Source organism: Hippopotamus amphibius, chromosome 13 (genome assembly GCF_030028045.1).
Source record: "Hippopotamus amphibius kiboko isolate mHipAmp2 chromosome 13, mHipAmp2.hap2, whole genome shotgun sequence".
Lineage (NCBI taxonomy): Eukaryota > Metazoa > Chordata > Mammalia > Artiodactyla > Hippopotamidae > Hippopotamus > Hippopotamus amphibius.
Genome location: NC_080198.1, coordinates 61,443,150 through 61,459,911, shown reverse-complemented (window position 1 = coordinate 61,459,911; position 16,762 = coordinate 61,443,150). Strand labels below are relative to the sequence as shown.

Genomic DNA, 16,762 nt, shown 5'->3' with positions numbered 1-16,762 from the left:
TTTTTTCATCCCCTAAATCGGTAAATAAAATGCAGTGCAGCAAATTAAACATTTTCAACTTAATCTTGAAAAGAGCTGATTCAGAGCTCTTAATAGGGTTAAAAAAAAACTACACTTCTAAGTACTTTCACTTTTGCTGTCTTCCAACAAAGAATACATGTCAAAAGTAAGCTTGAGGATATCATAAAGGAATGTGCTATAAACACTGTCAACTATGGGGTCAAATGTCAGGAAGGGGGGAAAGGGAGGCAAGAAAGCAAGGGAGAGAAAACTGCCTTGGGGAGCAGCAGAAGACTTGCTTTTTTGTCCCTCCAAGATACTTATGTTTCTGGTGACCAGAAAAGGTACTTTTGACCTCTCTTGACACCTTAAAGAGACAGTCTTGCTTGGAGTGTGATTCAGGCAATTCACCCTTTAAATTTCTCCTTAAGTGCTTCAAATTACAAGAGAATTAAATGTTTCATTTTTCAGATTTTTGCAGATACAATGCCCATCATTTCTTGAATTTGCAATGGATTTCACAAAGGATTTTGAAGTCGATGCGATGAGAAGACTTTAAATTTTTAAAGCCAGTTATAATGATTAATGCGATTGTTTCAGAAAGATTAATCTGGCCTCAGCATATAATACGTAAAGAGACTCAGGCTGAAAAACCAGTTGAGTCAAATAAGTGCTATGGAAAAGGAAAGGAAGGTAGCACCAAACATGGTAGCAGTAGGACTTGCCAACTAGCTCTATGTGAGGTAATCAAAATATTAACAAAATTCCTGCTCTGGAATCCCTCTGGCCTAAATATTTGGTTTTTTATTAGTGACAAGTACTATTAAAAGTGTTATGACACACTTAAGATAATAAAGAAAAAAAAGTAACCTAAAGTTAAAAAAAGCCAGTGGCTCATCTCACATTACTTTATAGATGTGTTTCAAGATTGCAAGTCCTACACAGTAAGAGGTAAGATGGAATATTCCTTTATTAGAAACCATCAAACAAGTTGTAAAGAGGAATCAGGAATATATTCTTTTATTATAATGCTAAGATATTATTTGCCTCTTTCATTCTCTCATTTATCATACAGTGGAGTTTTACAGTGGGTACATATTGTGTGCTATCACGGCAAATGGAGCGCAAAAGCAGCAATGTAAAAATCTGGCTGTCTTTTATTAAGCCAGACATTTTAAAAGACTTTCAAAAATATAAAACTTTCAAAAAATATTCTCACCACAGTTTTTTTCGTTTGTAAAACAGTTATTTTGTGGGGGCTTCCCCAGTGGCACAGTGGTTAAGAATCCGCCTGCCAATGCAGGGGACACGGATCGGAGCCCTGGTCCGGGGCATCCCACATGCCACAGTGCTGCTAAGCCCATGCACCACAAGTACCGAGCCTGTATTCTACAGCCCCCAAGTCAGAACTATTGAAGCCCACGCACGCACGCGCCTGCACACACGCCTAGAGCCCATCCTCCACAAGAGAAGCCATGGCAACAAAAGCCACCGCACCCCAGCGAAGAGTAGCACACGCTCTTGGCAACTACAGAAAGCTCGCATGAAGCAAGGAAGAGCCAACACAGCCAATAAATTTTAAAAAAAGAAAAAAGAAAAAATTTTTTATTTTAAAATGTTACTTATGTAGGGGTTTATTGTTATTTTAAATGAGTTGATTTTTTAAATTTTCTGTTTCAATTTCTGAAATGGTTACTATCAATATATAACACAAAAACAGAAGCTTCTTTGTGGTCTTCAATGTTAAGAGTGAAAAGGACCCTAAAATCAAAGTTTGTGAACTGCTATTCTAGAACAGGTCATTGATTCTCAACCCTGCACATTAGAATTACCTGGGGAATTCAAATTCAAATACAGACACCAGGGCTCACTTCCGGATATCCTGATTTAACAGGACCTAAACCCAAGCATTAATTAGACAAAACAAAACACTCCCCCCACCCCCATCACCCCCCCCCCACCTTTGAGTGTGCAGTCTGGGTTGAGCACCACTGTTTTAGATAGAATTACCAATTTAAATAAAATACAGAAAAAAGAGGAACATGAAAAATTACGTAATTGGGGTGCAGTCCATAAAATCAAACGGTGAGACAGTAACTAGAAACGAACCCTGCTAAATTAGAGGAGCAGGAATTAAAGCGATTTCTAACAGAAGGTGTAAGGGTTACCCTGGAAACTAAAACTTAACTTGGTTAATCCCACGCGGTTGGTTGACTGCTTAGTCCTAGTTTGGGCTACTAAATATCCTCAGACAGAACTGTTCCTCCCGGGTCAGAACCCACCGCCTCCTGGCCCTGCCCGCCGCAAGGACAACCCCGCACCAACACTCGCCAAGGCACTTCAGGCGGCGCGGCGCGGCGCGGCGAAACCACGTGGCCGGCGCCAGGTGGCGGGAGGCGGTTGGAGGCGCCTGCGCAGCTCCTCCCCCGCGCGCTGGTCTCCCGGCGTGCTGAGCGCCGCTTTCCCGCCAGGACGACGCTGAGGCGATTTTCGGCTCCTCTTGGTCGTCTTTCCGGGTCTCGTTTTGAGCTGCTGGTGCCCGTCTTTACGTCCATCGTCCCACCATGCAGCGTGAACCTCCAAGGAGGAAGCAGGAGAAGAAGGCGGAAAAGCGTCTCTTTGACGCCTCGTCCTTCGGGAAGGACCTGCTGGCAGGCGGGGTGGCAGCGGCCGTGTCCAAGACGACAGTGGCGCCCATCGAGCGGGTGAAGCTGCTGCTGCAGGTGCAGGCGTCGTCCAGGCAGATCAGCCCGGAGGCCCAGTACAAAGGCATCGTGGACTGCCTGGTGCGGATTCCGCGTGAGCAGGGTGCGTTCTGGGAGGCCTCCGCGCCGGCCTCTCCCCCCTTGCTGGGTCAGCTTCCCAGAAAAGGGGGTGGGTGGGCCGCGGGTGGATGATTGCGGCGCCGCGGCCCTGTGTGTCGGTGATGAGTTTGTTTTCTTTGCCTTCCGTAATTCAATTTTTTAACCAGTCTAAGAGACTCTTGCTTTCCCAGGGCCAAGAAGGCCTTCACATGACCAGCCCTTGGGCAGTGGAGACCACCACCTTCTCTTTCTCTAAATTTCTCCTTCGCAGTAGGCTCTGCACCTCGGTGCCCCTGTGCCTGGCTCAGGAGGGAAATGGTTGAGCTCCCAGGATTGGGGGGAGATGCCATTAGGCACTTGGCTGTATGTTAGTAGGTACTTTAAGTTGCTTAAATATTTGTTGAAGTAATATATTTAAGAGAAATATTCCAAATATGGAAGCATTGGGGCCCTCAATATCTAGTACGTATTCAGTGAAAAGAGGTGCTGTTTATTCTCGAGAAGCACTGAAGACTAGGGCTGAGACTAAAGAGGCACTCACGTCTGCAAAGCTTTTAGGGGGATACCAAAAAAACTCTGTAGTAGAAACAAATATTTTAATGCAGTATTTTTAAAAATCAAAATTAATGCGAAAAACCCATGTTGAGCAAAATATAAAAATTTTAAGTAAAGACAGGGTCAGTATTAATTTTTATTTTTTGGCGTCAGGCTGTTTTTACTTAAAATTTTGATATTTTGGTTAACTGTGGAGTTTTTTTTCCCATTAATATTGAAATGACTTCAAGGAATAAATAATGAAAATGCTTTATTAATCATTCAGTGTCCTCCTTGCAGAACGGCTCCTAAGTTAGCTAAGTGGATAAAAGAATTGATCATAAATTTTCTATAATTCACCCATCTAGCGGGATTCAATTGAAAACTCTATATGAACTCTAAAAAGGAAATAGACATAGTTATTCTGTATTCTGAACAAGAAGTGGCTTCAAATCTAGTGTAGTCCTTTCTTTCACTGGTAAGTCTAGGGTAGGTTACTCTTCCTGCAATAAAAAAGAATTCCTGGGAATTCCCTGGTCGGCCATTGGTTAGGACTCCTCACTTCCACTGCAGGGGGCTGGGGTTCAATCCCTGGTCTGAGAATTAAGATCCCACAGTGGAGTATTTCCGGTTGAGGATAGACTCTTAAGGCATCATCTAAACTGTGGATTTAGAGTACCCCATCTGGGAGGTGAGTTTAGACCTTTGGTTCATGGTTCACGTCTTCTCACTCCCATTTATTTTATCAGAGCAAGCTTCCCATTTCTCTTCAGAGAAGTAGGAGCCTCTTTATTATTTGCTAATCTGCTTTAAATATTTAGTCAGGTAAAGTTAAGTATTCTGGACAGATTGTGCTCACCAGTGCTAAATCATTTTATATTTTAAATGTTTTTTGTAATATTTAAACCTAAGTATGTTCAGTATGGCTCTTGTAAATTGAGACCATTCTGAATAGTATTCTGGTTCCAGCTTTTTCTTTAAGCAGAGTTTTAAGAAAATGTTTTCTAGAATATACAAGGCCTTATTATGAGTACACCATGGTAAATTCTATGCTGAAAGATTAGTAATTCACAGCAGGAATAATATTGCCATCTAGGGGCATTTTTGGAAACTTGTGAGGAATTTTTTGTTTAACACAAAGATACAGGGGAGTAATCCTTAATTACAGTGATATGAAAGGCAAAAATCCAAGGCTGCTAAACATCCTGCTGCTGCTGTATCTGGCCAGTCCTACACAACAAAAGATTTGTCCTGCATCCGCATGACTCAAATCTCCCACTGGACATTCATGTAGCAGTAAAACTTGTTGATGATTATCTAAGCCTAGAAACGAATTCTTATTTACCTATAAACACAAACTGTCTGGGACATAATTCTAGTATACACTGATTCCAGTGTATACTTGTAAGTAGAGGAAAGATTGTACTTTGTTTTGTTCAAAATTCTACGGAGAGTTGTTGATCATTGTGAAAACTCATGTTAGCAGCTCTGTGTGTGATATTTGGTCACCACTTACATCATCTACATATTTAACTATTGAATTCATGATGATTGTATATATATATTTATTAAGCCCTTTTTTCAAAATGGCAACATGTATCTTAAGCATAACTGATTCATTATAAGTAGAAGCAAGCATCTGACTGTCTATGATGTGATCCCTCCTCACCAATTTACTAATTAAAACATTTTATTATAAATTCCTTTATTTTCACTTTGCATATAGCAGAGAGGGCATTATATTGATTTTTTTGAACTAGTGAATAGGTCATTGTCTTTGGAATTTTTTAATTAATTAATTAATTAATTGGTCTTCATTGCTGCGCAAGGTCTTTCTCTAGTTGAGGCGAGTGGGGGCTACTCTTCCTTGCAGTGCGTGGGCTTCTCATTGCAGTGGCTTCTCTTGTTGCAGAGCACAGGCTCTAGGCACACAGGCTTCAGTATTTGAGGCTCGCGGCCTCAGTAGTTGTGGCTCATGGGCTTTGTTTCTCCAAGGCATGTGGAATCTTCCTGGACCAGGGTTTGAACACTTGTCCCCTGCACTGGCAGGCAGATTCTTAACCACTGTACCACCAGAGAAGTCTGACGTCATTGTCTTTGAATTCTGTTTCTATATAGTAAAGGAAGAATTGTAGAATATTTATTGTGTATAGAAGACTTGAACCTGGTAGGTTTGAGAATCACTGTGCTAGATCTTTCTGTAACGTTACTAGGCAATCAAATTCTGAGACTGTTATTTTCTGTAATTTACCTTCTGTCTCTTGTGAAAGTCAAGATACACTGCCATCTCAGTGTTCTGAAGTTTCTCTTGTTTTTCACGTTTGCTCTAGTTGTACTGACAACTTTTCTTTAGGCAATATGGAATGAGCACAAGAGACGATGAATTCAGAAGGCGCAACTAGATGCTCTCTCACTATCTCCTTACCTTATCTCTTTCTTTACACCTCAAGGAGAGATCTCTTCATTTTTGCTTGAATATAGCTTTAAACATCTCTTTGGGTGTCTTTGATACTTTCTATAAGTTTTCCTTGGCTTGTGAAAGCTTCTGGATTTATCCTGACTAAGGCTATTGTTTAAGATTTACTCTGTTCTTTAGTTGGTTTTATGACCCTACAACTTTGTACGTGTACTTTTATTTAGTAATGTTTAAACCGTTATTATACAAAGAATGCATGTTTAGAATAGAAAACTGGAAGATATAGGGAAACAAAAAGTTTAAAAAAGCACTGCCAGCATCACCACAGTCAACATTTTGGTGTCTGTGCTGTGATTTTTTTTTCACTGAGCAAACTATGCATCTGTAAATGTATTTTAATTAATATAATTGTTTTATTTAATGTATTGTAACATAGGGTTTTAAAAATATTATCTATAAGTCTCATTTTTAAGACCCTACCAGAACTCCTTTTTCTTTTAGGTATTCCTGGCCATGAATTCATCTGAACTTTTCCCAACATATTTTTCTGAAGGCTAAAGCAGTGAGGTTTTTATATCTTGAAGATGATATTTTGGGGTATGGAAAGAAAATATTAGGTATATACTTTAAATAAAATGGGAAAATAAACTTTACTCATATTTAGTAAATGAATTGTCACTGGCACTTGTGGTAGACCAAATGTTAGTTATGTATCACAGGACACTAAGGCATCCTGATAAAAGAGTAGGAGTTACACAGGGTAAAGGGGATATCAGGTACCCTTACTCAGTTATTGTATAATAAACATATCATTGTTTATGTTGGCTCAATTAAGTGGTTTTATAGAGATAAGACTATTTGAATGTTTGAAATTGTCAAGAAGACTATTTGAAATATAGATTCACATACACTATTTTTAAGGATGAACTTCATCCTAAGGGTACCTTGAGATAATAACAAATGATAGTATGAAAACATCATGCTTAGCAAGATATTGAATGTACTGTTTTTTAACTATTAAAACAAATGCTCAATTGTGCCCTAATATCTAAAAGTTTTCCCTGACCACCCTATCCAAATAGCCCTTCTGCATTCTCCATCTACATTTACTATTTTTTTCTTGCAACCACTTGACATATTTATTTGTTCATTGTCTGTCTTTATTAAAATGTAAGGTCCGTAGAACCAAAAATTTTGTTCCTGTGCACCTGGTATCAAATAAAAGGTTTTAAATGAAGAATGTTTTTTTTTAAATTTTTATTGGAGTATAGTTGATTTATAGTGTTGTGTAAATGAAGAATCTTTATCTCATTCTTTAATTTCTCTTTTGGATATGTTTTACAAATGTACATAACAGGGTAGTATAGTAGCAAAGGTATATGGTTTACTTTTTTAAATATGTACATATTTGAGTCATGATTACATTTTTTAACTGATAGGCCGACTGTCAAAACATGTTGAAACCTACTAGTCTCGAATATACAGTTGACCCAGGTTTGAACTGTGTGGGTCCACTTATACGTGGAATTTTTTTTTCTCAGTAGTAAACACTGCAGTACTCAATCCCTGCTTGGTTGAATCCATGGTTGCAGAACTGTGGATATGGAGGAACCACACACAGGGAGGGCCGACTACAACTTATACTTGGATTTTTGACTGCACGGATAATTGGTGTCCCTAACCCCCTGTTGTTCAAGGGTCAACTGTATACCCAAACATACCTAGCATTTCCATTCTTGGCTAGTAAGTTGAGCAGTAAATGGCCCAGTAACTTTTTCCCATTTTCTCATCAGTTCTATATTAATTCTTAATTATTTTCTCAGAATTAAGTTCAGAGTAGGTTTTTCTCACCCTTAAATTTTGAAGAGATTATTTTTACTTAGCAATTGAGTAAAAAAAAAAACTTAGATGTTTTGCTATTAGCAGAGAAATATGCCATAACCCCTATGTTTTTCTCTATCAATTTTATGATTATATTTTAGGAAACTGTCCTTTTATTCTGTGACTAGAGAGTCAAATACTACTACATTTGCATCACTCTTGCTTTTTTCTTATTTTATTCTGACCAAAAAGTACTACTGTTTTTATCCAAAATGGAGTTTTACTTAGAGGCAATAGAGATTTAATAGCTCTAGATCTGTAGTCAGATGGATCTAGAAAGATCTGGAATTAGGTCCCTTTCCCTTACCTTGTAACCTTGAACAATTTTTATTTAACCTTTCTCAACCTCAGTCTCCTCAGTTCTACACAAGGTATAATAACATTACCTATCTCATATGATAGTTGTGATGGTTAGACAAGATAATGCCTGTAAAATATTCAACCATATGTCTATTACATAGTTCGTGCTCAATAAATTTTAACTTTGATCATTTTGAATATAGTCCTCAATTTATAAACATGTATTCCTCATGTTCATTTGTAAATGAATGTATTTGGGATAAATTTGCATTACATATAGAGTAGATTTTTGTGGTCTATCTAAAGAACCTACATAGTACATAGTATACCTAGAGTATAGTTGAATAAAACCCTGAAACCTAGCCCCCAGAAATAATATTTCTGTAGAAGATGTGTTTAGAATTCCACTTTGAGATTCCTCCTCTTTGCACTCTTACTAGGAACACTGGAGCTCCTAAAAGCATGGTACAGCAGTGAGATGCAAAGAAGGGAATAAGTTTTTTAAAGTATGATCTGTGGAAAAAGAGGCTCAAGCAGGGGGTTTTAACCTGATATCTATAGCTTCAGGGAATCCATGAATCCTGTGAAATACGTGCAGAAGTATTTTATGTGTGCGAGATTATATTTTTTCAGACATAACTCGTTAAGAGCTGTCCGTTTTCCTGTTATACTCCTAGGGATTTATTTGCTTGTAGATTTTCATTGAGACATTGACAGTTGTTTTGATGAAACCTCTAGGTTTTTCCATGCTAATACAATTTTGCTAAAAGACATATGTTCTTCTGTCAGTGCTAGCAAACCCCTTTAGTTATAAATCTGGCACTCTGTCATGGTCTCATGTTAATTTGCAGATATCTTTGTCATCAGAATCTTCCATTTATTTTCAGCACATCAGCCAAAGTTACAAAGCTTTATACTACTCTTATATATGACACTCTCTTGTGAAATAAACATTAATCCAGTACTGTAATCCTGATTATAACTAACTCATAATCTGAAACCTATAATATCTCAATACCATCTAGCTGAATCAGCCATGTCCAAAATGACAATAAATAAGAGCCCTGTATAAAATGGGAATTCTAATACATTTTTGATACATAACACTTTTTTAAACTCTGTTTTTTTAAACAAATGATTTCAACTTGCATCCCATTTGATCAGATTGGCAATTCTCCAGCCAGTGGGTTCTTTATCCTTTTAAGATCGATTTATCCTCTGCCAGTAATCTGTTGTTGTGTTGCTATAAAACATGATCTAGAAAATCAAACCTTATTCTTCAGTATCATTTACACAGTCATATTTTACTTTCAATGTTTCTCTTCTACAGGTCTGACCTCAGAAAATACAAATGCATAACTATGTTATTAAATGTTTTTATTAACTATGAAGAACTTAAAAATCACTAAAAATATCTCCAAAAATTAGATTCACCAACCTCCCTCAGTAATTCAATGTGGCCATAACTAGCAAGAAATATTCTTTTATAATTTGTGTATATTTCTCATATTTTAAGATTTTTATTTTGTTTCCATTAAAGAAAAATTGTTGACCTTTCTTAGTACAGAAAATATTTGCGTGATTAAAGTATTTATGGAAAAGTATTGTAGCTAAGGGACTGAATTACTGAGCCAGATGGCTTGAGTTTCAATTCCAGGTCTACAGTTTTCTAAGTGACACTGGGCAAGTTACTTGACTAACTTCTCTCTGCCTTAGAAGATGTTTTTAGCTCATTTCTTCATGTTTAAAACAGAGACTAAATAGTACTTACCTCGTGGGTGATTATGAGGAGTAAATTAATAAAAAGCAGTTCCTAGAAATTAGTGTTGTTGTTTTGTTAATATTGCCTTTGCCTCAAAAATTTTTACAGTAATCATTTTTTGTTTTATTAAAAAGAGCTTTATTTACTATACTTTAATAATTTTAGGACTTCTCTAATATGTTTCCTCAGAAACCCCAAAGCTGAAGTAGAGCTTTGGAGACACACAGAAGACTTGATTCTAAATACTGGTTATAGTTTTTAAAGTTATAAAAGTTTCAGTTTGTGTATGTATAAAATGGGTACTGTAGGAGAATGTATACCATAAGCATAGTGTGATAATTAAATGAAATATATATATAAAGCCTTTGCCAGTGCCGAGCACATATTAAATGCTCAGGAAGTTGTAACTATTACCATTACGTGTTAAATGCTCTAGTACAATAATTTATGCCTACAACAGAATGCCTAGTAACTGAATCAGCTGTGAGGACTGAGAAGATTATTTCTTGGCATTAATATACTTGTATTAATATACTTCTTAATTGTCTTTGTGCAACTGCTTTATATTCAGCTTGGGAGTCACCAATATTCAGTGTTTTTTCCCACAAAGTATACTTAGTTATTTAACAAATAAATATCTTTCCCTCTGTGTATTTATCTAATCTAATTTTCAGTTTCTGAGCACTGGGCCCAGTCAACTGAGATTATCTTCATTTGAATTTTTATCTTTAGAAGACTGGCTCTGGGTATTCTGTCCTCCAAGCTGGGACTAGAAGTATCCTATTCAGAGTAGCAATCAAAACATCTGTAAAAACAACTATGGGTCCTGAAGGGCTAGCTTGTTGTATTCTAGGGCAGCAATGGGCTATAAAGGCAGCTCTGAATTATCAGGGTAACACAATGACTGAATTATAAAGTTCGGTCATTCCGTGGAGATTTGAAGTGGGAACATTATTGACCTTGAAAGTTTCCTCCTGTCTCTCCATCAAACCTCTGGAAGCTGTCTTGAATTGTAAATTGATTCCTTTTTTGGCTAGGTTTTAAAATATAAAGATAAGACTCTTTTATCCCTTTCTCATCCTCATGAGTATATATACAAAACAGTTTCGTTCCAACAGCCTTGTCACCATAAGAATTATATTTTATGATTTGGAAATGAGGCTAAGGGTTACTAGCTTCTCTGACAGGTACTAGTAAGCTCTGTTTTTCTACTAGTAAGGAGCCCTGTATTCAACTGGTAATGCTTTCCATAGGTTTTTAGGTATTCAAGGCTTCTTACTGGAAATTAACAAAATTGAAATGGGGTATGTGGAGTTAACACAGCCTTTTTCTTCAGTTGGAGACACATGTAAACTTTATTTTTTTTCTCATGAGTAAAGTTGTAAGTTTTAGATAGTTTAAACATCTAAGTTTGATAAAACTATGCAAATTATTTAATAATAATACAATATGTTATATTTAATACATTTTCTTTTGTAGGTTTTTTAAGTTACTGGCGTGGGAATTTGGCAAATGTTATCCGGTATTTTCCAACACAAGCTCTAAACTTTGCTTTCAAAGACAAGTACAAACAACTGTTCATGTCTGGTGTTAATAAAGAAAAACAGGTAATTATTTTTTATTTTATTTTATTATTTTCTTAATTGAATGAAAGATCCTTTAAATTATGTAGTGTTTTGTAATTTTCAAAAGTTTCACACATGATTTCACATTATCCCATAGTAACCCCCTTTTCCCCCCCATCCCCATCTGCTCCTCCCCCTTCCCTCTCCCCACTGGTAACCACTAGCTTGTTCTCTACATCTGTGAGTCTGTTTCTTTGTTTTATTCACTAGTTTGTTGTATTTTATAGATCCCACATATAAGTGATATCATACAGTATTTGTCTTTCTCTGACTTACTTCATTTAGCATAATGTCCTCAAAGTCCATCCATGTTGCTGCAAATGGCAAAATTTCATTCTTTGTTATAGTTCAGTAGTATTCCATTATTATATATACCACATCTTCTTTATCCATTCATCTGTTGATGGACACTTAGATTGCTTCCATACCTTGGCAACTGTAAATAATGCTGCTATGAACATTGGGGTGCATGTATCTTTCTGAGTTGGTGTTTTTGTGTTCTGGGGGATATAGACCCAGGAGTGGAATTGCTGGATCATATGGTAGTTCTATATTTAGGGAAAAAAGGTAATTATATTTTAATATCTCTAAAATTTTCTAAGAAGCAGTTGGATTTGTCTTACCTGAGGTGTTTTTTTCAATTGAAGCATCGTTGATTTGCAATGTTGCATTAATTTCTGCTGTACAACAAAGCGATTCAGTTATACATACATATATATATATTTATATATGTACACACATACATTCTTTTGTTTATATATTTTTCCATTATGGCTTATCACAGGATATTGAATATAGTTCCTTGTGCTATATGGTCGGACCTTGTTGTTTATCTGTTCTGTATATAATAGCTCACATCTGCTAACCCCAACCTCCCCTTCCTTCCCTCCCTACCCCCATCCCCCTTGGCAAGCACAAGTCTGTTCTCTATGTCTGTGAGTCTTTCTGTTTCATGGATAGGTCTGTTTCTGTCATGTTTTAGATTCCACGTATGAGTGATATCATATGGTATTTGTCTTTCTCTTTCTGATTTACTTCACTTAGTATGATAATCTCTAGTTGTATCCATGTTGCTGCAAATGGCATTTCATTCTTTTTTATGGCCGAGTAGTATTCCATTGTATATATATACCACATCTTCTTTATTGATTCATTACTTATGGAGTTTTATTTGGGGAGGAGGTGCTCAAGTGGTGGAAAAAATAATAGTTAAAACATAACAACTGTTAGCATATTATAATAGGTATTAAGTTATAGAAATTACTTATGGAAAACAGAATTATATTAACTTTTACAAGTTTCTCTAAACTTCTTAACACAATTTTAATAACTAAGGGATTTTTGTCTCAATTCAGTATTTCTCTGAATAAATATTAATTTTAATATAATTTATATTTTATAATCACTGTCTGCTGCACTAGAAAAATTCAGTATTTAATCTGGTTTTGGTATGCAAAAAAAGCAGTCAACTGATGTGTATTTCTTACCACTGAAGTCATTTATTTCCTGAAGAAGTAAATTGTTTCTTCTTTATGACTGAGGATCTATTTAGCTGAGATTATACTGTATAGGAAGATTGAATCAGAAGCAGGAAAATGATAAACTTAAGTTAGAGAATTCTCTTTTTTATCACAAAGGTGCTTTTTCTTTTCAAGGTAATCACTCCCTTGGTTACAAAATCTTACTTTCAGAATTTCCTGCTCATATGAACTATGTGTCATTTGTCCTGGTCTCCATTTGTTCTGTTACCTCCACATACACTAGACCACCTACATTCTCTCAAGGTCTTCCCCTCACCTGCCTTTATAAAGTCTCTCTACCCCCCTCATCCTTTGTCTTTTTCTCTTTCCCCCAGCCAACCAACCAAGCTGTCCTAGCAGGTTCTTTAAAAACAACTATTTGTGGAATATTTCTTTGTTGCTCTTTCCTTTCAGATCCTTTATTCCCTTTTTTCACAATTTATATTTCATTAACAAATATTTATTAAATGCTTTGCACTGTCTATTATGTAGTTGGATGTATAAAGGTAACAAAGAAAATTCTTTACACTTAGATTCAGAAGATCGGGATTTGGATCCGGGCACTCAGCTTACTCAGCTGTGTGAGTTTTTTAATATCATCTCTCTGATCCTTAGTTTCCTCATCTGAAAATTGAACATCAGAGTACCTACCCCGTAAGGCTTAGATGAGACTAAACATGTAAAGACACATAAAATGCTTACAGTAGTGCTGTGCTTTTATGGTAGGCAGAAAAATGGTTCTGTCATCTTTAGCTAGCAACTCTAATAGTTGGAACTTCTCTTGACTAAGAACCTGTGTCAGAGGGTCCCCAGGACCATTTTCACATTCAGTGATTCACTAGGCCTCAAAGAACTCAGAAAAGCTATTATGCTCATGGTTTATTACAGCAAGAGGTTATAAATTAAAATCAACGAAGGGAAAAAGCACATAGGACAAAATCCACAAGAAACTAGGTGCAAGCTTCTAGTTGTCCTCTCCTAGTAGTCACCTGGACAGCACTTAAATCTCCCAGCAATAATGTGTGACAACACATATAATGTGTTGCCAAATAGGGTTGCTGACTTGAGCCATGGTGGCCAGGGTTTTTTGGGGAATCAGTTTCGTAGGCATGTGTAATGTGACTGACCTTAGCTACTCAGTCTCCAGCCACTGCCCCCACCCGTTCAAGAGGTCAGACTGATATAGGTTAGTCCAAAGCCCCAAGCATACAAAGGGGTGGTCACCATAAATCGATGTTAGTATAAACTGTCTGATGTTGCCCACAGCTTCAGGCATATAAAGACACTCTTACTAGGTAGGTTAGTCCAAGGGCTCAGAAGTTTATCTCAAAGGAATCTTTGAGTTTGACCAAGGGTGGTCCTGAAGATCTTTACAGTAGATGCAGGGTTTGGGCAACACAGGCCTGCCGAGTTAACCCGTTACTGAACATTTTCCACCCCACCTCCCCCAAAAGATAATTCCTATAAGACTAAGCAGAGTGGAGCAATTAGCTTCAAAATTAACCAGAAAATTTATGTTACTAATATCTATCCCTGCTAAAATTCTGTAATAAATTTCTAATTAGTAGCACTTGAGGTAAAAACATTTTTAGTATGCCTGTAAAGAACATGCTGTCTTATTTAGAATGTAAAGGTATTCAGTCACAAGTAATAGTGTAATGTTTAAATATATCTTATTTACTAAAGTTGGATACTCATGACCCTTTTATTTCTGCCCTTGGACATCAAAATTTTATCCTATCTCTACCCCACCCCACCCTCAACCCCCAGAAAAGTAGAGAGAAAAAAGAAGTGAAAAAGAAAAATCAATATTCTTGGTTTCTTACCTTGTCTAAAAGAAGCAGAGAAGATAGAAAAACAAATACGGTGTATGTGATTTAAAAGTGATTGATCTACCACAATGAGATATCTCTACACACTTACCAGAATGGCTAAAATGGTGACAACACCAGATATTGGCAAGGATGCAGAGGAGCTGAATCATTCTTACGTTGTTGGTGGGAATGGAAAATGATATTGCCACTCTAGAAAAGAGTATGACAGTTTCTTACAAACTAAACATGCATATCATACAAGCCAACTCTTGGGCATTTATCCAGAGAATAAAAACTTCTTTTCACAAAAAAAAGCAATGTATACAATGTTCATAGAAGTTTGTTTCTTAATAGACAAAAATTGGGGAATAACGCAGATGTCCTTCAACAGGTGAATGCTTTAACAAATTATGGTACGTCACACCATGGAAGATTACTTAGCAATAAAGAGAAACAGCCTTTTGATAAAACAAATATTCAAGAAACCCACTTCAGACCAAGGGATACATATAGACTGAAAGTGAAGGGATGGAAAAAGATATTCCATGCAAATGGAAGTCAAAAGAAAGCTGGAGTAGCAATACTCATATCAGACAAATTAGACTTGAAAGTAAAGACTATTAAAAGAGACAAGGAAGGGCACTACATAATGATCAAGGGATCCATCCAAGAAGAACATATCACAATGGTAAATATCTATGCCCCCAACATAGGAGCACCTCAATACATAAGGCAAATGCTAACAGCTATAAAAGGGGACATCGACAGTAACACAATTATAGTGGGAGACTTGAACACCCCACTTACATCAATTGACAGATCATCCAAACAGAAAATAAATAAAGACACACAAGCTTTAAATGACACATTAGACCATCTTGACTTAATTGATATTTATAGGACATTCCATCCAAAAACGACAGACTACACTTTCTTCTCAAGTGCACACGGAACATTTTCCAGGATAGATCACATCTTGGGTCACAAATCAAACCTCAGCAAATTCAAGAAAATTGAAATCATATCAAGCATCTTCTCAGACCACAACGCCATGAGACTAGATATCAATTACAGGAAGAAAACTGCAAAAAATACAAACACATGGAGGCTAAACAATTCACTCTTAAACAACCAAGGAATCACTACAGAAATCAAAGAGGAAATCAAAAAATATCTAGAAACAAATGACAACGAAAACACAACAACCCAAAACTTATGGGACGCAGCAAAAGCAGTTCTAAGAGGGAAGTTTATAGCAATACAGTCCTACCTTAAGAAACAAGAAAATGATCGAATAAACAACCTAACCTTACACCTAAAACAACTAGAGAAAGAAGAACAAAGAAACTCCAAAGCAAGCAGAAGGAAAGAAATCATAAAGATCAGAGCAGAAATAAATGAAAAAGAAAGGAAAGAAACCATAAGAAAAATAAATAAAACTAAAAGCTGGTTCTTTGAGAAGATTAACAAAATGGATAAACCATTAGCCAGACTCATCAAGAAAAAAAGGGAGAAGATGCAAATCAAGAGAATTAGAAATGAAAAAGGAGAAGTCACAACGGACACCTCAGAAATACAAAACATCATGAGAGACTACTACAAGCAACTATATGCCAATCAATTGGATAACCTGGAAGAAATGGATACATTCTTAGAAAAATACAATCTTCCAAGACTGAACCAGGAAGAAATAGAAACCATGAACAGACCAATCACAAGTACAGAAATTGAGGCAGTGATTAAAAATCTCCCAACACACAAAAGCCCAGGACCAGATGGGTTCACAGGCGAATTCTATCAAACATTTCGAGAAGAGTTAACACCTATCCTTCTCAAACTCTTCCAAAATATTGCAGAAGGCGGAGCACTCCCAAACTCATTCTGCGAGGCCACCATCACCCTGATACCAAAACCAGGCAAAGATGTCACAAAAAAAGAAAACTACAGACCAATATCACTGATGAATATAGATGCAAAAATCCTCAACAAAATACTAGCTAACAGACTCCAACAGCACATTAAAAAAATCATACACCACGATCAAGTGGGGTTTATCCCTGGGATGCAAGGATTCTTCAATATACGCAAATCAATCAGCGTGATACA

The 16,762-nt window shown here is 36.7% G+C and overlaps 1 protein-coding gene across 1 annotated transcript in view; it reads left to right on the top strand.

Moving 5' to 3' along the window:
* The first annotated feature begins 2,506 nt into the window (after positions 1–2,506).
* The window catches only part of SLC25A31 (solute carrier family 25 member 31), a 29,947-nt gene continuing 15,691 nt past the window's right edge, over positions 2,507–16,762 (top strand). Inside the window, exons 1-2 of the mRNA XM_057706147.1 lie at positions 2,507–2,808; positions 11,177–11,304. Coding sequence (XP_057562130.1) covers positions 2,565–2,808; positions 11,177–11,304 — 372 coding nt within the window. The 5' untranslated portion in view covers positions 2,507–2,564. The remainder of the gene's footprint in view (positions 2,809–11,176; positions 11,305–16,762) is intronic.